This window comes from Aythya marila, assembly GCF_965140915.1.
Source record: "Aythya marila genome assembly, chromosome: 1".
In the NCBI taxonomy this organism is placed as follows: domain Eukaryota; kingdom Metazoa; phylum Chordata; class Aves; order Anseriformes; family Anatidae; genus Aythya; species Aythya marila.
The window spans coordinates 30003028-30028061 of NC_139042.1; the positions used below are offsets into that span (position 1 = coordinate 30003028).

Consider the following 25034-nt stretch of genomic DNA (forward strand, 5'->3'; position numbering starts at 1 on the left):
AAGAGGGGGGAAAGGATTACAAAGGCTAAATAAGCCATCTGAGTACTTAGCTAGCAATCCTAAATAGCACCCTAATAGGAAGTTCTGGCAGAGAGCTAATTAAATTAGCTCTCTTTGATTTATTAACAAGCAGAGCAACACATCACACAGGATTGTCCCATGAAACAAATGTGCTTTCTGATTCCCTTGGCTGCTTCAGTGCTTTTGCCTCCTGGAAAACCTGATCATGAGGAACCCTGTTTAATGAGACCCAGTGCCTTGAAAAGGATCCCTGCCCACCAACACAGACACATGCTGGTAACAATCCACAAAAGCATCTTATTTTCCTTGTCCTTCCCTAATTTATATATTTTTTTTAGTACCTAGGACAACTCAATGGCTAATTAGTCATTTCCCAGCCACCGATACGCAGATGAATGACAAGCGAAAGCCTTCAGCATGTTTAATTATTCTGTTGATCCAGAAGCCACTTGTCCCCCTGTGCAAGTTCCTCTCCGTGCGTGTGCCCTCATGCATCATGCATTTCATTATTTTTAGAAGCCAGCTCCGTGCCTTTCCACGCTCTTGCAGTTCCAGCATCCAGCAATCGCCTTCGGTGTCCAGCGGACCCGATGCAGCCGGTGTAAATCAGGGGGAATGTTGCTGACTTGGCATGGAGTTATACCAAGTTGCACCAGACCCCAGACCTGATGTCTCCTATACTTTTTTTGGGGGGTGGGGGGCACATTGTCTGCGTGCTGGGAATGTCTCCGTTATGAAGCAGCAGAATGCAACATTTAGAAAGCATCAGAGTGATAAAAAGCCAAAGCGAAGCCTGTAAATGCACAGGCGTGAATCTATTTATATAGCGAGCTCTACTTCTGCTTAACCCCTGCAAGGAGCTGCAACTCTCTCTGCATATTTGATTTTCCTCCCGGGCTGCAAAACGTAGCCTGCTCCACCTCATTTCGCTACTTTCCAACAGTTTCGCTGGTGGGCTTCATCCCTACCCCTTCCATTTAGCTCCGGCATGAGGGCGCTTGCTGCTAAATGAAGCCAATTAATAAATGGAGACGTTAAGCAATCAATTTCGCCTGCCTATCTCCCCAGCCTCCCGTACGCCCGGCTGTAATCGCAAGATAAATGCGATGTGCTGATGTATGGTAATGTTCAATAATACATTCTCCGCCAGGCTCAATTCATCAGGGACTTTCTGGAGGGGAGGCATTCGTTATTGGCTGTCTCCGGACCTCAAGGATAACATTCCTGTCCTTTCCATTGGCCGCCCCGCTGCTGCAAGCCTCTTCCCGTCTTGTTTTGATGATGAATATGAAGGCACGCTGAGCCGTGCCGGAGCGCAGCGCTCGCCCACCGCACTCCCTCCCCGGCCTCAAGGACTTCAGGGGCTGCCTGGCCGCTTCCCCTGCCCGCCGCCGGCAGCAGCAACGACCAAAGTTGTGATGCTTTTCTTCACCCAGTGCTTTGGGGCTGTCTTAGATCTCATCCACCTGCGGTTTCAGCACTACAAGGCGAAGAGGGTTTTCTCGGCCGCCGGGCAACTTGTCTGCGTCGTCAACCCAACGCACAGCCTGAAGGTGAGCCAAAGATGTTTTTTTTCCCCTCTTCCAATTTCTTCTCTCCCTAATCCCCAACCCCCTCCCGCCGGCGTTTCTCTACCCAGGGATTGAAATGATGCTCCGGCAGCAGAGGGAGAGTGCTGTTAACACCTCGCAGTCCTGGCGGAGGGGGTGTTTGCATTGTCCTTGCTGCAGGAGCCACTTCAGAGGGAAGGGAGAGCATCCCGCTGCTCAAAGCGGTCGCGGGAAGTCGCTGCTCCCCAGATCACCAAAGTTTCCCTGTTCCTTTCATCCCTGTGACAAGCAGGCATGTTGCGAGCCTTTGGGAAAAAAAAAAAAAAAAAAAAAAAAAAGAGAGAGAAAAAAAAAAAGTTAGTTTGATGAATTAGCATTTTTTTTGTTAAAAGGGCTCTGGCACAGCCAGTGCTGCTGGTGGTGTGACAATGTGCTGCTGGTTAACAGCAGGGAGCAGGGCATGAGACCCCACACACACAGCCCAGGGGTCTCTGGCTGTTGGTCGTGCTCACTTTTGGGGTGAAAAAAAGCTGTTTTTGCTGCCGAGGGGAGGCTAAAGGCATTCCTGTGGTGTTGAAAGCCTCCTTCGTCCTTTGCAAGGTGAAGCTATTTTAAGGTGGGAGAATACATTTGCCTTAATGCAAAACTATTTATAGCCCCCATAAAACATTTCTCTCACTAGCACGGTTCTGGATTTTTACTGACAAAGTGTCAACAGCTCTGCCTATGCCAGAACACTGAGGCTTTCATGTAGCGGGGGGGGGGGAAGAAAGTGACTGGGAGGCTTGAATTACTTTATGATGGTAGCAAAGAAGCAACTTCACCAAAGTGAATCCTCTCTTGCTGGAAGCAGACCTGACTCGCAGAGTGGCTGATGCAAACTCAGGAGGGGATTTAATTCAGGAAAACTCATCTCTGGCTCTGCTTTTCTGCACCAGGAAGTCTGCTGATGGGGTAACCCCTGCCTCGGAGCAGCATCCCCCCGGTGCAAACAGCAGCACCCTCTAAAAAGCAGATTTCCAGAGTTATATCTGCAGTCTCAGGCAGGGAGAGGTGGTTTCCAGCACAACAGCAGCTTGGGGAGGATTTCCAGTGAGCGCTGTGAGGGGATGCTGGAGTGCAGGCTCGCCTCTGGTGTCATCACATCCTCGGCCACCACTGACATGAGCTGCTTAAAAATCCCGCAGCCCTGTCATTATCTTAAAGGGATCTGCCTGCCCAGATGGGTAAAGCACTTTGCAGAGAGACAGACCCGCCTTCCCGAGTGCACGGAGAGATTTGGTAAATGAATGCTTCTGTACTTGACCCCTTTTATGTGACTCTCCCGCTACTTTCATCTCTAATTTTAATTATGAGAAAAAAAAAATCTAAGCAGCAAATGGTTGTTGAAGGTGACATTACAATGTCTGCCGGATAAGACACCCCACAAGCACACAGAGGGGTGCTCATTGGTCTCTCCCCCAGTAACTAGGACAGGACCTGAATTTATCTGTTCATGTCCTCCCGAGTTGCAGATTCACTCCAGCAGAACCTGCAGCATTTTGCCAGGAAAAGTTGATGCTTCAGCTACTCTGTTAAACACATGGGGCTTTTCAGCACATTAAAATCCCCGTGGCCAAGCTCTTCACTGCTGGGACTCAAAGCCCAGCAGAGAGATGAGCAGTCTCAGTACTGTTTTGGTGGCTCTTGAAAGCAGGCAGGTGGGACAAATTGACAAGAAACCTTGGTTGGAAAAATAAAAAAAACAACAAGCGAGCTACCTACACATGAAGCAGCCACCCCATCTTCTCCTCCCTGGCCATAGAGAGGGGTCGCCTCCAGTGGGCAAAGTGTTTTGTCCAAAATTTGGTGTCACAGACCAGCCAGGTGACCTGCTTCCACCCTGGGGTTGGACCTATCCCTCCGTGGTGGCTTGCAGTATGATGACTTCTTTGGTGTTTCAGAGTCTGTTATTTCTAGCCGGGTCATTTCGTCTGTAACATTTTGTTGACAGCCCCCAAATCTATCTTAACAATTGACAAGTGGAGTGAAAACTGTATTAAGGTTTGTGGTCGATGAATACGAGCCTGCTAGGAAACGAGGGCTGGGAGCAATGTCATTCCTCTCCATTCCCTTCAAGGCTTAAATGTTTGTGCTTACCCCAGAGCTGTGCTGAAGGGATCACCTTATCCTGTATTTCTGCAGTGCCCCGGTGAGGGGGCTCTGGGCTGACTTGGGTGAATGCCCAGAGGGACGTGAACAGCAGGACCCCTGCTGCCCAGGGGGGTGCTCATGAAGTGTGGTGGCATCCAGCTCCCACCAAGGATACCATGAGCATGCACCAAGGGATTTGACACCATGTGAAGTACCTGGTGAGCAGCAGAGGGCAGGGGAGCCCCCATCCACCCTGCACAACACAGGCTTGCAGTGCAGCCATGGCCAGTCGTCCCCACAGGACTTAAAGGAATTAATTAAGTTATGAGATGATGCATACATGAAGGAGGGCATAAGTAGCTTAATCTTACACTTAAAAAGGTTTACAACGTGGCTTATCGGGGCAGTCTGTGTTCCAGGTGTTTTCTAAAGCCAGAAGAAAGTCTGCACTGAGTTAGGGGAAGGGTTTGAATCCTGCCCTACCAGCTTGGCTCTCTGCACAGTGGCCAGCCAAATAGCGTTGTAATTCAGTTAATCCCCAGCAGCATTAAAGTGCTGTGGTGCATTATACCCCCACGAGACTTATTTATATATGTCCTGTAAGGGAGGAGATGGGCACTGAAATGTGCGACTCACAACCCGCCGCCATCCTCCACCACCATCTCAGCACAGGTACCGATTTAGGACTGGAATCTGGGGGCCAAGTGGCATTTCCCCATCTGAAACAATAGGATCCTGATAACCAGAGTGAGAGGGGCTTTGGCAGCCCCCTGAATCCTGTAAGCCCAGGTTCCTGTCCCAGCTTGGGGACAGGATTGTACGGATAGAGCAAGCAGCTGATGCTGGGTACCAGGAGCTCTCCCCTCCCCAAACCCACTGACCTGGAGCTCGCAGACCCACACATGTACACCACATGGGTCCACAGCACAGGGATCTGGTTGTAGGGTGGCACAGGCTTCCCTTCGAGCCTGTTGGAAAGCAGAGCAGCTTCGAGCTTCAGCATCAGAAATCACAGAACCTCTTGGGGGGATGCAGAGGGAGGGGAAGAGACGTTTCCAAAGTTTCTGTGTTACTACTTTTAATGCGTGTTAACTGGTGCTCCCTGGCATGCTACAGCTCTGGAGACCCCCCAGCACAGTTTTTCTCCATATTTCTGAGGTGGGGACACTTAGAAACTTTTCTCAGAGAGAATTTGAGATTCTTAAACAAAAAATGGATTTAAAAAAGATTCTTAAACCCAAAAAATGGAGTTTAAAGGGAACACGGCACCCCCAGTGCCTTCCTCCATCAGCACCTCTTGGCTCAGGGTGGAATGGGGTAAAACTGAGAATCCTGCAGTATTTTCATGGGGAAGGAGGGGCAGTCTTTGCCCGGCTTTACCCAGGACTGAGAGAGGCAGTGGGAGATGAAGGCCAGCTCTTCTGGAGGTCATGAGGACCACTGCTGCGCTGCAGTGCTGGCTTGTGCCTCTCCTCCACCTGCTCCCTCTGACCATGGGAGCTACTTCTCAGCCCACCTGTGCACGTATGTGCTTTGGAAGTGAAAAGGATGGAAGTTGGGAAGTTAAACACCTTACCAGGCTGCTTGATTTTTCCTTCTTTTCAGTTTGTTTCTTTGTTGAGTGCCTTTTTGTCCAAGCTATTGTTGCATTCTCATGTTGCTCATTGCTGGTAACACAAAATCCTGAAGGCAAAGATTTCCTTGTCTGTTACATAACAACCTTAATTTGGGCTTGTTTTTTTTTCTTTTTTCCTTTTCTTTTCTTTTTTTTTTTTTTTTTTTTTTTGTACTTCTGCTGAAGGAAATCATCACTAGCTTCATTGCAACTTCAAGTCTCTTATTTGTCTTTAAGCTCCTTCAAAAAAAAAAATAAAAATAAAAATTCAAACACCAACTTGTTTGTTGACATCAATTTGCATATTGGCTGATGAAGTCCCATTTTAAAACAATCATCGGCAAGACAGGGAGTGCTGCAAAATTAAGAGATAGGTTGCAGTCACCTCTGTCTGATCTCATTAGGAAGGAAGCCAAGTGCTCTACACGCCTGCAACTTGCTGTTTAGGTGCACTGGGCAGTGGTTCCAGCAGGCAGGTCCTGCTGGTGGGGTCGTGGCCATTTGTTGTCCACCCAATGTGGGGAGCCACGATCACGATTCATTCATCAGTGCTGCAAAAAGATCTCTCTGCTTTGATTTGGCGGTGCAAAACCACCTTCAGCATCTTCCCCGTGCTGCAGCAGCAAACAGCTGAGCAGGACAGTGGCTTCAACTGGCCCTCACAACCCCCCACCAAGCTCTTACCCCCAGGGATTTTTGAGGACAGTGCTGTAGGTAAAATGTAGGTAAAATGGTAAAATCTCAGTGCTGCATGGGAATTTCCTGAGAATTTACTCTGGGTGACCTGCTGCTCGCAGCCACCTGCAGCACTGCTTAGCTCTCCCGCAGCGCTCTCGTCTAAGGAGGGAAGAGCACTCGGGCACTGCAGACGAATTGCCTGACACATACACGTGTACAATTTACAGCAGCTTTATTTATTTAGAGGCATTTCTGAGCACCTTATATAACATTAATGGGTTTATCTTTAGCTCTCCCTCTCCCCTTTAGTCTCAGTAACAGCAGGAAACCATCTTTGGAGAGTGGCAGAGACCTCCAAGTGCTTTGCACATTTATTTTATTTATTTATTTTTTAGGTAAAAATACTTGAACCAACTCTGGAAAGGGATTAACCACTTCTTTCCACACCAGATGTGGTACTTTCAGTTCTGTTATTTTATTTAGTTAGCTAGTTAGTTTTTTCTAGAGCAATTTCACCCTGCGCTGAAATCCCTTTTCCTTCCAGTATGGCCTCCCCAGTAAAAAATAAAATAAAATAAATCATTTGCACAGCTCAAGTGCTGTTGCTGGTATCTTACACATGGAATATTAAGCCTCAGAGTGGTTGGAGAACTACCCACCAGCCTCTGGGAAATGCATGGCAGAGGAGAGACACGGGTCCTTGTGAATATCTTAAGCACAAGATCACACGCTCTCTCGCATCAAGTGTCAGCAGGAATGGGAAGAGAAATAGAGGGATAGAGCACAAATGAGACAGAAAAAGATGAAATCAGTAACTTCCCCTTGTGCAGAAAACAAATAAACACTTCAGGCAAACAAGGAGGCGGCTGCCACGGAGCAGAAAACCACATCAGCAGCGGGTGAAAATGTTCTTCCTCTCTCAGGGGCTGCTGTGTGGCAAATAAGCCAAATAATTAATAGGAGTGAAAATAGAGTGACTCACCACCACGTGGGGTTTGTGTAGGGCAGCGGGGACAAGGGGACAGCTGAGGTTACCTCCAGGTTGAAATGTGCCCGAGGGTGCAGTATTGGGAGCCCAATCCCAATTGGAAAGAGGGGCACCAGGCTGGTCAGGAGGATGGGGCACAGCATGGAGGAGAAGAGGCTGAGAGGACCAGGCTTGTTCAGCCTGGAGAAGGAAAAGGAATTGCAGTCTACAATTAACTAATCGAACCATATAGAGAAGGCAGAGCCAGTCTTTTCCCAGAGATGCAGATTGGAAGGACAGGAAGGACCAGACATAAGCCAAAACAAGAGATATTTTGACAAGATACAAGGGGAAAAGTCTTTCCCAGGGAAGGGTGTGCCACTAGCACAGGCTGCCCAGAGGGTCTCTGCCATCTCCATTCTTGGATATTCTAAAAATTTGATGGGGCAAAGCCCTGAGCATCTTGACATAGCTTTGGGGTTGGACAACACAGTGCCCAGAGGTCCTTTCCAATCTGAACTGTTCTGACCCTACAATCCTACATAAAAACAGAGCTTGGTGCACAAGGAAGGGTACAGCATTACAAGGGTCTCAGGGGCAGTCTTCAATGTTTGCATCAGCAACAATCAAGACAAAGTGTGGGAAATATATGAAAATAAAGAAGACAGGAGACAGACTGATACGTGGGAGGTACTCGGGAATCCAAGGGCCAGCACAGAAGATTGGCACTGGTGGAAAAGGATTGAGCTGTATCAGTTACATAAGTATCTGACAATTTAAACTCATCTTCTAAATCCTTACAGTAGTCCGAAGCCCAGGGATATTAGCAGTTAATGGAATTAACCTGGATTGAGAAGAGGGTCACTGTGGCAGGCAAACAGTGGCAAAAGAGAGTAAGATATATTTCAAAATACGCTTTGGGATAAGCACCCACATTGGTAATTACAAGCAATATGAAATAAATCCTGAAGGAGAGAGGACAGACTGTTCAACATCTATCTGCAAAGGCTTGAAACCCTGGCACAACAGCAAACATGTTCCTAAAGAGCACTGAGAGACTACCGTGGAGCAAATAATCCCCTCAGCCAAACCTGCCTTTCATTCTCCTTATGGGATGGTTGCCAGCAGAACAAACTTTCCCCAGGTTTATTCAATTAACTGCTTCATGATTACTTTCCCCCTCCAGCAGGATCCCTAATGCTTCAGACCTGCTTTTTGGTGCGTGAGTTGTGTTAATTAGCTGTGCAAAGAGGTACAAAGCAGAGGGGCTGTGTAGGTAGTGTGGTTTCCTTTCCCTGCCTGGATTTTGGGCTTGCTCACAGAATCACAGCATGGTTAGGATTGGAAAGGACCTCTTGTCCACCCCCTTGCTCCAGCTGGGCCCCCCAGCGCCGGGTGCCCAGGGCCCCGTGCAGGCGCCTTGTGCCACTCTCCCAGGAGGAGCCCCCACAGCCTCTCTGGGCAGCCTGGGCCAGTGTTCCCAGTAGTCATTATGTGGCCAGAGGTTTGTCTCGCTCATATAATTTCCTCTCTGCCATCATTATGGCAAATGTTTTGGGGGGACCACTTTACCCCTGGTAAGTCAAGTGATATCCCCCATAAATAGCTATCTCAAGGCATGCACACAGGCTTAGACCTCTCGTTCTGTAGGCTTTTGGGACTGGGTGGAAAGACATTTTCCATAACCACATGCTAACATCGGTGGAATTCAAACACAAAGAGGACAGCAATATAGCACAAGCACTTTCCTTGCAAACAGAGGTGTCTTTACTTGCAGGCAATTCACGGCTATGCCCACGTCGAGATTTAAAGTGTTGCAGGAAAACAGATAGAAAGACTCATAGGAATTCACAATGGCTTCATCTGGTTTGTCCCATAGAAGCAAACGGGAATCTTTCTTCCAGATGCAATTCCTGCCTGGAATCTCCCAAGTCTAATTCATACGGGAAATAATGCAGCTTTAAAAATAAATGAAACTTTTCCCGTGTTTCTTCTGTCGCAGAAAACATTTCAAAAAGGCGACTCAAAAATATTAAGGTCATGCAAGGTTGCACAAACATAACCACTGGTTTGTAAATAACTGATTATAAAGGCTGAATTTTCTTTCAGGCTGTTGGTAAAAGATGAAAGCACTATCGCAAAACAGATCTGAAGCCAGCTTAATCTCCAGCAGCTTCACAAGGCAATTGGAGATAATTTAGTATTGCAGCTAAACACAAGCTTACTGGGGAGGCATCTCTTAATAATTTTTAAGCTTTAAATGTTTTTTGTTTTGTTTTGTTTTTTTTTACTTTTCTTTTTTCAATAATAAGCCAGTGATTAGGAAAAAACATCCTAGTTCACAGATAAATCCAGGCTGTATCTGGGCATTTTGCTTTGTGCTGCTTTAACTAAAGCAACTTTAATTTGCCAGAGACCAATCAACAGCCTATAGCAAAGAGAACGCAGTTTGATGAAGCAGATGTTGGGGAAGGAAGACCTTTTCTTTACTCACTCATAGGGAAAATTAATTGACGCCGAAAGCAAAATTTCAGCATTTTTTGTAATAGTAACTTTTGCTTCTTGACTTTTACAGCACAGAAGAAACTTGCAGATCAAGTAGCTTCTGTTCTGCTTTTCACAAAAAAAAAAAAAAGGGGGGGGGGGGCTTGATGCTCGGATCAGAAGTTTGCTGTTCTCTGCCATCAGGTAGGAGGTTTGGGATGGAAGACAAAATACTTGAATCCTCTGCTATAGGTTAAGCTTCTGTATGTGTGTGAGGGGCCCATCTGCAAAAAACAGCCCTGTTGCCATAAATCCTGTGACGCTGATGATGCTTTTGTTGTCAATGAGGATGGGGTGTGTGCTCCTCCAATCTCACAGTTGAGCCGTAAATATGTAAGGCTCAAAATGTGGATGCTGAAGCTTAATAGCAGCCACCTAAGTTTATTATTTTGTTCATTAATCACTTAATGATGATCATAGCCTGTGTGACCTTGAGTCACAAAGCTAGCCCTAGCCTTATCTAGCAAGGAATTAGCTATCCCTATCACCATTTTTGGAGGCGAGAATATTTTATACTTCTGGAGATCAAATTCTTAAAGACTTCTTAAATTAATTCTTCAAAATAAGTCTTTAAGACTGACGATGCCTGCCTTCATGTTCATGTATCTTATATAATAACAGTAAAATGTTAGAAGCCCATTTAAGACATCTTCTTGTACTTAAGAGAGAGTTTTAAAGCATGTTAAGCAATTCATGTGTTTTGCAGTGACTCTTCAGCAATAATACATTTTAATCATTATGGAAATTAAATAATCTCAGTTTGGCAGGCTGGAGAAATGAGCTGACAGGAACATTGTGCAGTTCAGAAAAAGCAAATGCTGAGACCTGTACCTGGAGAGAAATCTCATGTACTAGTAGATGCTGGGAGCCAGATGGCTGGAAGTGATGTTTGCAGGAAAGGTATCAGGGATCATGGTAGACACCGTCCCTGGGGGTGTTCAAGGAAAGGTTGGACGTGGTGCTTAGGGACATGGTTTAGTGGGTCATGCTGATGGTAGGGGGTGGTTGGACCAGATGATCTTGGAGGGCTTTTCCAACCTTTATGATTCTATGGTTCTGTGTTACACTGATGAGAGGCTAGAGCCTGAGCTGGCAAATGTCATGTGGAACATGTGGAACAAGGTGGATAAGGCTGAAATTTGAAAGGTCCTGTAGTTTTACCACCTAACCTAACTCACAGAAGTGGCCTAAAAGAAAGCTGGAGAGGGACTCTGTCAGGGAGTGTAGTGATGGAACAAGGAATAATGGCTTTGAAGAAACAGAGGGGAGGTTTAGATTAGGTATGATGTGAGGAAGAAATTCTTCACTTAAAGTACAAACTGCACATGGGAATTAGGGCTGAAGATGCATCTTGCTTCTGTTCTTTCCCATAAATTAATTTTAATTACCTAAAAAACAGTGTTAAAAATAAACCCAGGGCACGGGATGGGTGGTGGAGGGCAGTCCCCGTGGCCGAGGGGCAGCCTTTCTCTCAGGCAACCCAAATACCCTGGGGGAGCCAGCCCCAGAAAAGGGGTCCTCAGCCCCCCAACCATCTTCCTTCTTCCACGTGAGGGCATCTTCCAGGCATAGTCATAAAGCTGATGGCAGCGTTGGACCCACTCATGGAAATGAACCCTACTCGTATTGCAGGCCCCATCCCAAGCATTAGCTTGGAGCCACCAAACAACATGGACTTCCTGCAGGCTCACCTGCAAGATGTCCCGGCAATAAAGAAATCTGTTGTCAATTCTCAGGGGTGGTGTGAGTGCTTCTTTCCCATCCCCCAGCCCTGGTGCGAGAGGTGGCATCTCTTCTGCACAGAGCCTCGAGGAAGAGCACAAGACAGGACCCAGTCTCCTTCAGGCTGCTGCACTGGAGTGACAGGAGGAGACCCCAGGGGCCACCATGTGCCTTTAACATTTGTGAAAATAGACTGAGGGATGAAAATAGTAGTGTGTAAGCGATTATAGGTGGCTAATTTCTTGTATTAGGAGTGAGTTTCTCTATCTGAGTAATTGTAATGACAGACATGGAGAAGACTGAGGTACTCAGCAACATCTTTGCCTCCGTCTGCACTGCTAGATGGCCTTCCCAAGTCTTTCATTTCCCTGGAATCATAGATGGAGGCTGGGCAATCAAAGTCCCACCCACTGTAATTGAATAGCAGGTTCGAGACCACCTGGTGAGTCTAAGCAGGTACAAGTCTATGTGACCTGATGACATGAAGCCCAGGGTCCTGAGGGAACTGGCTGATGGAGTTGCCAAGCCTTGCTCCATCATAGCTGAAAAGTCCTGGCATTCAGGCAACGTCACTGATGAGTGGAAAAATGGAAACATCATGCCCCTACTCTTCAACAATGAAAACAAAGTATTGAACAAAGAGCACTACTCTTCAACAATTAAAACAATTATTAGACATTTCTGCTCAGAAAGAGCAGTCAGGCACTGGGACGGGTTGCCCAGGGAGGTGGTGGAGTCACCGTTCGTGGGGGTGTTCAAGGGAATTTTGGACGTGGTGCTTAGGGACATGGTTTAGTGAGTGACATTGGTAGTAGGGGGATGGTTGGGCCAGATGATCCTGGAGGTCTTTTCCAACCTTAACTTTTCTATGATTCTATACTGTACTTAGAAAATATAAAGCACTTTAGGAGCGTTAAGTAATACTTCGAGGTCTCATCAATCCACTGTTAGCATGCAGCCACCACTGGGAGGGAATGAAGGAATCCCGTTGCCCCAGCGTTACGCATCACACCGCCCCTGCCTGCCTTCAGGAGGGAAGCAGAGGATGCCCACTCCACCTGGGGCTGCGGGAGGACATGGGGGCAGACAGAAAGCAATGGTGAGAGGTGAATACCATGAGGCATGCATAGCCGTCTAACTGCCCTTCTGGTAGAGCACTGGGTTTTCGGGTTGGATCTGCACCAACATCTGGACTTTTTACTACTAAAGACAGAAGAACCAGAGCCTTTTTGCTTTCAGTTTCCAGAGTAAAAATCAGCCACCTATTTTGAGTTTGAAAGTGATGCCTTGGAAAGGCATGCGTCAGTGCAGTGACCTCTGTGCTTTTCCCTAGCAAAGCCAAACTCTTGGGAAGATAACCATAAATCACCTGGGATTCACCTCCTTCATGTGCTGCCCTCATTGTTAACATGGACGTATCTTTTGTACCTCCTCTAATCCAGAAGTGATGCTTGGGGAAGCAATAAATGCCATACCATGTTGTGAGGCTCCCACTTTTCCAGGATTTTTATCTAAGCATAATCCATTTATGTTATTTAATTACCATGAAGCAGCTGCCTTATATCATATAAAAAACATCTATTTGCCTTAATTTTACAGTATGGTAATTAACTACCAATGACTTATTTAAAACATATTTACAGAGGCATGTCAGAGGTGCATCACTTTTTCATGCCCAGTAAATGCACCCGCAATAACCAATTTGGTATTTAATTAGCTAGCTTATGAGTTTACCTCTGAGAAAAAAAAATATTTCAAAGAATGTGTTAGCTATGATGCTTAGTAGGTTCTGAGGGAGAGGATGCACCAGCTGTAGGTCAGTAACAATTTTTTGGCTTTATTATGTCGCAGTGTTTTGCTACGCACACAGGCTTAACACAGTTATGGCCTTCACATCATTTTTAAGTTCAACTATTAGATACACAGCAAATCAATATGCAATAGAACAGCATTCATTAAGTGGACCATAAATCAACCCTTCTGTTGACACAGTAGGTACCAAAGACTTTCATAAAGCTCCTGGCCTGTCACGGCCAAAAAAGAGGTGACTGCTATCAAGAACAACCCATTTCTGGGTTAAGTGATGCACAGGCACTAACAAATATTAATTGGGAAGGGAATTTGTGTCTGCCAGCATGGCTCTTCAAGGGTTCCTTGAGGAACGAGTTAAATGTCTACTCCATTCCTGTAAAGTGCTCAGGGATATAGTCCTCCTGGTACCAATCTCTCATGTGGGGGTCATCCCACTGTCCCTGGGGATCACCGAGAGGTCTCAGCCACCAACCCCAGGAACTGTGGGGCAGCACATTTGTGCCTTCCTTGGCCTAAACAAAGTGAGAGTTGCAAGACAGCATCTTCAACTTCTCACCAGTGACTTTGTGTTCTCACAGCACGGTTCATCCATTGCTGAGGAGAGGCATATGGAAGGAGCCTGCAAAGCTGGAGATGGGTAGGCAAAAGCAGGGTTCCTGTTTTGAAACATCACTGACAGATCAACAGGGTGAAGCTTTGGTGCTCAAAGCCAAAATCCTTTTTCAGGAGCATAAGGCCATAACTTCAGGTCCTAGACATCTTTTAAAAAGGTCTCCAGGGTAGACACAATGTTGATAGAGATCACAACATGCCTATGGGCAAAATATGACAGAAATGACACTGTCAGCAGAAAAAGGACTACACTTGATTGCCTCAGAAGGATTTGGGGGAAACTGGGGAGGAGCTGTTCAGTGTTTTTGCTTGTTTCTGAATGTTAAAGAAACAGCAGCAACTTGGCATCCTCCACAACAGCCTGGCAATTCAAGTATCCCTCCCTTCCTGCTCAGGGGAGCTTTGATATTCCCACAGAAAGGCTGCGTCTGTTGTAAAACTCAAGCTAACTTTGCTGGGGATGGGTGAAGCAATGAAATAACCCCAGAAAAATCAATCGCAGCTAATCGAGAGCAGAGGCTGGTATCGATTCAGTGAGACTCCTCTTCCTCGGGATAGTTTTGCAGGAGTCTTGTGTTCCCTCGGTGCTCTCTGCACCAACCCATTCCCTCCTCAGCGGCTGTTCCCCACGCTCCTCTCCCTTCCAGCCTCTGCAGGTGTGGTTACAGCCCATCTCAGCTGCTGGATCAGCACTTCTTGCCCTCTGAGGCTTCATGAAAGTCACCCCAGCTTGCAAAACCACTGTCTGTAGCGGTGCTTCAGCACTCTGTAAAAAGCAGCAAAGTCTGCAAGTTGCCACTTATCTCATGCGCCAGAGTCACAGCTCTCTGCACACTTTGCCAGACTGCTGTTTTTACTTTTCAACCCACAACAGCACCCTGACATGTCCAATTTCTCCAGCCAGAAGCAGCCAGAGAGCACCTCTCCCTGCAGAGCATCTACCCCTGGAGTATCTCTTGTCCCGCTCCTTGTGGCCACCAGTAGAGCCAGCTGTGGGCTTCCCACTCCCTCATCCTTTTGGTACCAGCCTTAATGCCCCATTTCTAAATGAATATTGCAGCTCCTGTTTCCAGGGGCTGGATCTTCATGTGCTTCTTTTTTTTTTTTTTTTCCTTTCTTTTTTTTTTTTCTCATTCTGCAGCAGAGAGGCAATGGCTCATTGGTCTGGAAAATATCATGCTTGTCTTTGGCAAATAGCCAGGCTTTCATCAAATGTTCCTCAAGTAGAAACCCCTAGCCTGCTTATAAATACCATTACCTTCACTTTAGAGCTGGAAAAACTAAAGCCTTTCTGAGGTTAAAGCAAGGTCTGTGCTGCAGAAAGGAGAAGGTCCCAGTCTCCTCTCTGTTAATGAAGGAGGCGTCCTGAGTAATTCTGTGGAATGAGAGATGAAACCTCTTCTGAAGTCAGGGAAAGTCTCAGGGGCTCAACGCTTACAGGTTCACACCTCGTATGAACAGAAACAAGGGGATTTATTTTATTTTATTTTTGAAGCTGATCAAAATAGATATGATTTTGAAGGCATAGAAATCCATTAATTATGCTGTTTTAAAAGATAATCAGTCCAGACACCTGCTACATACAACAAACTGATATACACTGCTAAAAGAAATGACAAGTAAATGTAAGCTGATTGCATTTATAGACAAGAACATGAGCCCCTTGGAGGACAGACCCCATTCCCTACCTCTCCTCAAAGTTCATGAACCTCGAGCTTTGTGAGGACATTTCAGTTCCTGATGGGGTGCTCATGCCAGCCCCAACAGCCTAGAAAATAAATTGTGAAAGTTACTTTCAAGTCTGTGTGGCATCATCTCAGCCAACTTGTCACCCAAACCATAGACAAAATAGAGACGCTGTTGGGTCTCCAGGGGCCAAAGTGCAAATTTCATGCAAGATGCCTTCTGTTTGCCCCTGGGCATCACTCGCAGGATGATGCTTTCCAGCTCTGCCTCTGCTGAGTGATAGCCATATAGGAAAAAACTGCAGCAACTGCCTTCTGCTGCTTATTTATGAGGAAAGGGGGAAGTTTTGGCTGAATTACATCTGTGGTAGAATTGACTCAGGACCAAATGGCAGCTGAGTTTTATGTTTTTCACAACTGGGAGTGCATTATTCTCACTTCCTTGAGATTTTAGCTGCCTTTGAACCTGGAGAACTGGTGTCCTCTGGGGTTGGGAGCTGGAATTGAATAAAGGCGAAAGAATGGAAATGGAAGGCTGTTTCAAATGCCAAAAAGGGAGGCTGGATTTGGGTCCCTTACTCTGGATGAGTATAGTTACTTCTGTCCTGGGCAGAGGATGACCCAGGACAGGAGAGAAACCAGCTCTGAAGCTCCGTGTGGCTCCTTGGCCCTTCTGCAAACCCAGCTCTCCTGAAAGCAACAGGGCAATGCTCCAGCAGGTGATCGAATCTGCATTTTTCTGATCATTCAAATTCACAGCGAAATTGATGATAGTGCAGGGCTTGTATTTTTCTTTTTTTTTTTTTCTTTTTTTTTTTTTTCTTTAATACAGCAAAGTGGTCTGCTATTAATGGGCATGCATTAAACTGCTTGGCACAGCATGTTCAGCGCCGAGAGCAGGAAATGATCATTTCAGGGCCCCTGCAAAGAAAACCTGTTGAAGTGTCTTGGGGCAGAGTGAAAACCTAGTACTTGGGGATTAATTATCTGGAATATAATGAGGCCAAAAGTCAGGTAGCAATTAAATCTCTGTAGATGGAGAGAGTAGTTTCATAATAGACTTCAGTGGTGAGGTTTAAAAAGTTCCTACTCTCCCATCTCAGTCTGTTACCAGTATTACCATTTTGGGGGCTGTGCTGTAAACCAGATTGCTGGAATGATCTGCATTGCAAAATCCTTCAGGGGATTATATTTGAGCTGTGGCATTTCAAGAACAGGCTCAGGTTTCTGCCAAATTGGAGCAATGAAGAAGATGTGTGTGCGTGTTAAGCGTGCGTGCATGCATTTATTCACATCTCCGTAAATGTGTTGCAGAAGTGATGCTTGCACACAGAAAGCACAGTATCAAAGTCCAAGATTCACTGGTTAAGTCTGTGACGCTAAATAAAGGAGGAGTAGGGACCAATCTCTTGCCTGAAGTTAAATGCCACTGGCTTCTCCACCTGGTTACGGTTAGCTATTGCTGTAGCAACTTCACCTTGGAGAGATGTAGCCAGAGTGGTCTGAGCAGAGCCAGGGAGTGAGCTGAAAACTCAGCCATGAAGACAACAGGGAGTCCAGTGTCCAAGCTCACAGGTTGATCTTTGGTTGGACATCACTGAACATCCCCAGCTGCACACTGACTTTGTGTTTTGGGCTTGTGTGTGTTGTAATGAACCCATGTGACTGTGACATCTTCAGAATACTTTGGTTTGACTTTTGACCTTCTAAGTTTAGCTTACATTTATAGAGTGTTTTTTTTTTCTACAGTAAATTGCACTTTGAATAAGTCAAAGGGTAGTCCTGACTATAAACTTTTTCCTTATTTATGTTAATAAATATGTGAGTGGTTTCTATGTGAGAAATAGATGCTTTTAAGAGAAATGTGGTGCATGACAAGATTCCTGACCACAGTATCATCTGCCAGATAGCTGTCTAGTTTGCAATTATCAAAATCCAGTCCTATTCCCCATTTCATCCAGGCCAGCTTTTCTGCAGAGTTCGTGTTTCTCTCAGAGTACAATAACCATATCACTTCAGTTATTGCCTGTCATAGTAAGGAGATCAGACACGCTCCCTGACTTCTCTATACAATATATCAATGGTGGTTATGTAAAATATTACAATAAATTATTACATCAAACAGGATGCAGACAACAGGATTAAAACACTGTGGCATGACACATATAATATGAAAGTATAGGCGTGTTGCTTGACTAAGTATATGTGTATATATTAGTTTGTATGTGGGTCCTAGGAAAAGATATGAGGAATTGGAGATAATTTTATTTTTTTAATCAAAAAAAAAAAAAAAAACAGAATATAAGCATCCAGGGCTTGAAGACAGCCACTTCTTGTCTCTTACAAAAAGTCTGGTGGTTTTCTTACAGCCATGGACCAGCTCTCCATCACGTTTTTATTTTTTTAAGCTATAATGAGATCAGCCATAGCTCAGCTTCCCTTACCTCTCTGCAGGCTTGTATTAATGCAGACGTTCATGGAGAAGAGATAATGGTTTAAAAGCTCTAATTTTGTTACCCTCTCCACCATCTGAGCTGATCCTAATGTGATTAGGAAAGCCGTTTCTTACTTAGGCAGGGTCAATTTGTCCCAGAGGAGGCAGGGAAAGGAGACACTGAGGGTGCCAGAGCTGGCTCCATACTCAGAAATGTCAGTGTGATGGCCAGGAGACTTTAACGCAGTGTCCTTCACCACATCCAAAGGCAGGGGGGAGTGACCCACATTAGCTATTCCTTCTGTATTTGCATTTATCTGGAAGCAACATGCTGCCACGTTTCCGTAAGTGCACTTTATGCAAAAAAAGACACTCCCAAACCCTGTCACTGCAGTTGCACCAGACCAGGTTGGGTTTATTTATCACTTGGTCCCTCAGTGAGGTGGAGGACAGCAAGAAACCCAAACTGCATAGTGCAGCAAGCTGCTAAAATGATGATGCAACACGTTTGCCTGCCAGACCTCCTAAGCATTTTCATCACACACAGACGGACCAGGAGATGCTAATACACTCATAAGGAAGCTGGCTTAAGGCCAGAAAACACCAGGTTGCCAACAGACCCTCAGGAGCTCTTGTGAAATAATAATAGCAACTGGGACAAGGAGGGAGCCCTGAAGACATCTTGCTGCAGTGTTGGCCAGTGTGATGAAGTTTGTGTAATTTTATAAAGATGGTGTTATCCTGTGCCTACAGCCCCCTTCTTCATCGTGGCAGCAGGCAGATGCTCACCATCACACCTGAAACATAAGCAAGCCACCACAGCATGAGTTAACCCTCATCTGCTGGGATGAAGACCACAGGTCGAGTCTTCACTACCAGCTCAGCCCATTTCCTTGGGGGATGCCTCCTACAAAGCCAGTGTGCAAATCTTGGCCTCATGCCACTTACTTCTCAAGAATTTATTTTCTGGTCATCCTGACACGAATCCCAAAATAACCCTGGCAATTCCAGCTGACGATGCTCAGCACCGCTTGCTGCTCACACGGTTCCTCCGCTGCAGCCAACTGGTGTGCATCAGGTGTTTCCTGCTGCCCTTTCCCTTTAGCTGTTTCTGTTGTAGGGCTGGGATTGCTGCTGCCATTTGGGCTGATCGCACATCTATCAGTGGTGGATGGCAGGGACCAGCTCATTTGTTGTTTGTCACTTCTGCCTTGTGTTAGTGTTGTTTCACGAAGGTCCTTCCCCACCGCTGAACTGAGCACAGAGATGGCTTGGTGCTCTGGGCTGTTTTTTCCATAAACAGCACAAATGTGTTTGTTTCCAACTGTGTCATTCTCAGCATTACAGAAATGTTCACATTCCTGCTTTTTCGGTCTTAGCTTTGGGTCACACTGCAGCTTAGTTTGCCAAACTGCTCTTCAGTAAGTGTGAGTGCCTCCACAGCTGGTGTAATTCTAAGAGGATTTTCGGGTTTATTGTAGTAACATCACCGAGACCTTCATGGGTCTAGATGACAGTTCATGGGTCTAGATGGGTCTAGATGACCGTTTAGTTAGTGAAGGAAGGGAAAGAAAAAAAAACAAGTGATACAAAAGCTACAACTTACCTCTTGCCACCAGCAGACTGATGCCCAGCTGGTCCCCAAGCAAAGGCCACTTTGGCAAGACTTCTCCCAGTTTTATTGGTCAGCATGATGTTGTATGGCATGGAACATCTCTTTGGACAGCTGGGGTCATCTGTCCCAGCTGTGTCACTTCTCAACCTCTTGTCCACCCCCAGTCTGCTTGCTGCAGGGGCAGGGTGAGGAACAAAGAAAGCCATGATGCTGTACAAGCACTGCTCAGAGACACACAAAACATCAGCTTGTTATCAAAATAGTTTTGGTCACAAATCCAAAGCACAACACCATAGGGACTACCATGAAGAAAGCTCATTCTTTTCCAGCCAGACCCAGTTCACCCTTATTTTGATTTCACTTCACAGTCTTGGTGACGTCTCTTTTCTTGTCCTCTGCTCTTTTCTTCTGCCAAATACAGAAGATACCTGGCTAAATGCAAGGTTCCATTTTACTGAGTGGAGGGAAATAGGCACACCTAGGTTAAATGCAAAAGCAGATCAGGAGACAGGCTCAGTGACCTGCTATGTCCTTTGACTTTTAGCCTATATTGGCTAGCTCATATGCCTGCAAACCTGTGATGTTCAGTTAGATGAATCACATTTTTCTTTGAGTTGTTCTGGAATTCTTTCTGTGATCTCCAAACTTTGAAACACAGAGTATGGAAATGTTACCAGACTTCTCCTGTTGAGATTATAGATACTGTAGCCCAGCAGGCTGTCACATTCTACTAACTAAATAGTCTAGATCTTCGAAAGTATTTTGTTTTTTTGACTTAGTAAAATCTGATTTTTTTTTCTACTTAAGAAGTCTCAACATCATGGCATGCCATTTGCAGCACTTCCCACTTGTGTGCAAGTGCAAATACAGCCCTAGCTGGATCTTTTACCCCTTTGCCTTTGTGGCTACCCCCATACACCAGCAAATCAAAATAAGTTTCTTCTTTTAATTGGCTGGAGACAGGATGAAGATGAAGATGAAGAGAGGGTATATGAACAAAGAAACTGAATTTTCTTCTATTGGTCTTGCTGGCTCTCTACATTGGAAAAAGAAAAGTGTAACCCTTCTTTTCTAGGTCATCTTTGTTCAGGCACCCTTGCTATGCACAGACAGACTCTGTAAGTAGGAGGATTTACAAAACTTTGAAGTATTACACAGTTATTTATTGGCTGATACAGACAAGAGACAGCTGGAATTTAATGTGCTACCAGGCTAAGCATTAGTATGCACAATGTCCCAGACAACACACCTGATGAGTCCTTGCTGGCCAGGCAGTGAGCCATCAGGTGGGGCAGAGCACGTCTACTGCATTGCTGCTGTGTTTCCACTTTCCATCTCTCTTTGTGGCCTCCTAGTACTTTATAATTTCCCATGTTGACGTTTTTCTTCCTGAACCCTTTATCTACTGCATATCCTTGCCTCAAGTTCTTCTGTTTCACCATTCTCATTTTGTGAGTCTCTGCTCTGCAGGCTCTCCCAGTTTCTCCTCAGTGGTCTGAGCCGAGAGTGTGTAGCTGAGCTGAGCCAGAGACAGGAGATAGACTCTGGGATCACAAAGAGTGATGTTTTGAGGAAGAGAGGAGGTTGTAAGTGTGTCAGGGCATAAATGACATGGATGTACCCATCCGCAAGCAATTTTTTTGCTTAGTGCCAAGATCTCAGTGCTGGTGAGGTTGTGTCTTATTACTGAGAGGTCACGTCACCATCCCAGGCTTGCATGCCACTGGTATTGTCTGCACCACAGTTAGGGAACACCCATATTAGCATTTCAGACTGCATCCTTGCTCTTGCTGAGCCTAGTATCATTCCTCTCACCCCTTCTGCAGCTACAACCAACACCAGGCTCAGACCCATTAGCAGGGGAATGACAACCTAGGAGGCCACCTTGCTCAGCTCACCTTTGTCCCACTTTCTCTGGGTGCAAAATCAGGCAGTCCCACGCTCCTTGAAGGTCTATATCCTGTATTTAACCTGTGAGTGTAGCCAACATAAGGTGACAGCGTGGAAGGCAGAAGACACCAATCCCTGGCAGCAGCTTTCAGTCTATTTTTCATCTACCACTTGCAGAGAGACTTTGAAAATAAAAATCCCTCTCATGGGATGGGAACCACATCTCTTACTTCCCACAGGAGTCCTCTAAAGGTAGGAGGGATTGGGAGCAGTATCACACTGCACTGTTCCTGTTGAAGTGAAGTCATCACACAGCCAAGAGAAGCTTCTTGGGGCTAGAAGAAACATGAGTCCTTACCTACGTCTCTTGTGGATACAGTGAGCTTCAGCTTGGATTCTTTCAGCTACTGTCTCCTCTAAAACACAATCCACAGAAACTAGGGCTAAATCCTAAATTTATCTTCCCTCATGTCACTACCCAAACTGTGAAAGCCTCCATGGTCCCTGTGTTTGTAACAGCACTGCTCAGTCGAGTAGGAGCAATGGCTACAGTGGTGGCTTTGTTCAGCCAAGAATTTGGATTTATGGTGGTTCTCCCTTTCCATACAGTCCTTCATGAGGTTATCTCTTATATTCAGCACTGGAGAAATAATAACAGCATAAATAATGAGGGTGGCACAACAGTAAAGCAGCCATGTGAGAAATGCACTGCTCCAGCACAAACGAGACCCATTCCGGCTGCTCAGCATCTGCTGCTGTCCCCCAGAGATGCAGCTCCTTCCCCAGCGATGTCTACGAAACCTTGAGGTGCCTCTACTGAAGCACGATGTCCCCTGCGTGCAGCTGAGCATGTTCAACTGAATGTGACCCTTCGCCAGGTGTCTGTAGCTGTGCTGATGGGATTTGGATGTATAATGAGGAGCCAATTTTACTTGAGATACCCTTGCTCCCGAGTGCCAGTATCAGGAAACAAATGACATAAAAGGAAAGTAATGCAGTCCTATGCCTGTACTATACACTTAAGATTAATTCCCTGTAACTGAAACTGATTGTTCACATAAATCTCACCCTGCTTTTAAGCTAGGACATAACCTCAGCTTAATTGATATTCGTGCTTGAAGAGAAGACAAAGAAATCAATTTGGCACGTCGAAAGAACCTCTAGGTTTTTCACGGAGAAATCCTTTCCCCAGCAAACGAGCTTGTCTTTTTATAGGCTCAGGTTTGTGAACACAGATGATATGGCTCTAACAGTTACACACGTAGATGTAGTTTTCCTTGGTGGGCTTGGAAATAAAAACGCCGTCTGGATATATCTTTACAGTGGTCTCCTCGGCTTTCACATGCCCAGGCACATGAAAACTTGCACAGATAACTCCCATTCTTACCCTCACTGTCTAGCTGTTCCACAGTAAAGTGCACACTTATAATTATTTATTACTTCATACACAATCAAGACCCATGGTAGCACTTACTAGAACGTAGGTATGGCACTTCTATTCCTGTTTTAATATTCTTTAACTGTTGCCCACCCAGTGACATCCTCAGATTCAAGTTAAAGCGCCCAAATTAGGTAGGGAATCTCATTTTACCATTGAATCTGCAGTGTGGGTACATCAGCATTAAAAATATATATATGACATGAGGAAGCTCAGCCCCATTTCTGGCTAAGCAGAGTCTGGATGGGGTTGCCCACGTAACTTCACAAGCACATCCACCCTTAAAGCTCTGAACCAAGCAGGAGAGAGAGCAAGGTGTCCGTGCTGGGTTTTGAAATGAGCTTGTACAGCAGGTTCGCTGCACGCTTATCATGCCTTGGAACGCGCACTGCCTCCGTGTCCTACAATTTATGTGTTAAGTATTTCTAATATAGCAGCTGCATTGATTTCAAGGGCAGTTTGCAGAGCAGTGCTCTTCAGCTGACAGGGAAGGTAAAGCCCGAATGCCCTCTTCTAGCCACAGAAGGGCTGCGGTGCAGCTGAGGAGCTGAAACTGTTCCAAAAGAGCTGCTGACACCGCATGCACTTGAAGGAAGGGATGCTTTTTTTTTTTTACATAGTTCCTTATAAAAACACACACGTACCCGACATGTAGCTGCATCTTGACATGAGATGTCAAAAGAAAGATGGGAAAGGGCTTATTACTTTTCCTTTCCAAATGCCCAAGTGCTTAGGGAAAGTGTCAGAAGATGACCCTGAAGGCTGACAGACTCAATGCAACCATTAACCTTCAGGCAGCACATGAACTCTCCTGATGTGACCGCACAAGCTGAGCCTTCTTTGAGCTCAGGAAATTTTGGTATGGCTTTATCCACCAAACCACAGCAGGCCAAGGCCCAGCCACCTGCTGGCTGCCATCCATGATACATGATGGCCAGCACTGTCTCCACATTTAACCCATGCCAGCAGGTGCCTCTCCTAAATGGTGGCCAAGGGCTGGGAGAGACCAAGGACTGCTCCCAGCAGGCCACACCACGTGAGTTGTGAGTTGAATCAATGAACCACCTGTCCACAGGGCCAGGGAAGCCTGTATAAATGTAGCTTAGGCTCATAAATTAGAGATAAGGCCTGAGTCTGAGGTTTGGGCCTTGACCAACAAATGTCTGCCTCTGAGCTCAACTTAGTCCCCCTCGGTGCCCCTTACAGTCAGAGGAAAGAAATAACCTGGTGATGCCAGCATCAGAATTATGCCAGGCTGAACTGGAAGGGCATGCTGAACTATAACTTTGCCATTTTACAGCTACTGATTATCTGAACTGCATATGGTGCTATTTCATACATAGTCTTCTCTAACTTTTCCACATATGTTCCTCTACCAACAGCACCAATGCAAGGCCAATAGCAAGGATCTCCAGCAAAAACACATCTGCAAGTCACTTTGGGGTGATATTGATGTCACTGATGTTCATTTTTACGTTTGACTGTTAAGAAAGAGTTGTAACTTACTCCATATATTAATGTAAATTTGCTGCTTAAATCTCTTTAACTTCCACTCCTCATCCTGAAACATTCACTTCCATCTTCTACCATGATGTCCACTGCTTGGCATTATGGTTGTGTTTCCCCTTTTATGCTCTTGTACTGACCTTTCTACTTCACCGCCCAGGTTACATGGCCTGAAAATTAGTAGCCAGTCATCACTGTTACCAGTGTTTGACACCTTTCTAAGGGCAGAAGAAAATAAAATATTGAGTGATAATAAGTGTAAATGAAACACTGAGCAATATGGCAGATGACCGCAATGATGAGGTTCTTGAATCATAACTTTTTTTTTTCCTTGAATCATTCTTAGTTCACAAGGTCATCCATGCAACTACTGTGAAACCTAGGGCAGTACCAACCCACAGCTATTTAACACAACACTGACTCTTCTCCATAACCTATTGATTTGGATGATCTCTGGCCAGTTTAAGCCACAGCTGGTTTAGATCCTCTGCTGCTGCCAATTGCCATTCTGATAAACAGCAATGGACCAAAAGGAAGAAAAAGCATAAAATCATAGAATCATTCAGGGCCGGCTCCTCCATTTACTTAATGTATCCTCAATAGCATTGCCCCTGTAATATATCTGTTAATAATCAATACTTGGTTATAATCTCAGAAAATGGTGCTGGAGCAAGCCCAAAAACTAAAACAGATCTTCATGTAGGAAAAAAAAAATAAAAAAAATAAAATGGAACAATGAAACAATGAGCATAAATGAGGAGAAAGCTCATGTGGGAAGCAAAATGGAGATGTGACTTACAGGTCTGAGTTTG

At 45.6% G+C, this 25034-nt stretch overlaps 1 protein-coding gene across 1 annotated transcript in view; it reads left to right on the forward strand.

The window, feature by feature from the left end:
* Nucleotides 1–1439: 1439 nt before the first annotated feature.
* SIAH3 (siah E3 ubiquitin protein ligase family member 3) overlaps nucleotides 1440–25034 on the forward strand; it is a gene marked incomplete at both ends in the record, with an annotated part of 37232 nt that continues 13637 nt past the window's right edge. The window contains one exon of the mRNA XM_082756319.1: nucleotides 1440–1574. Coding sequence (XP_082612445.1) covers nucleotides 1440–1574 — 135 coding nt within the window. The remainder of the gene's footprint in view (nucleotides 1575–25034) is intronic.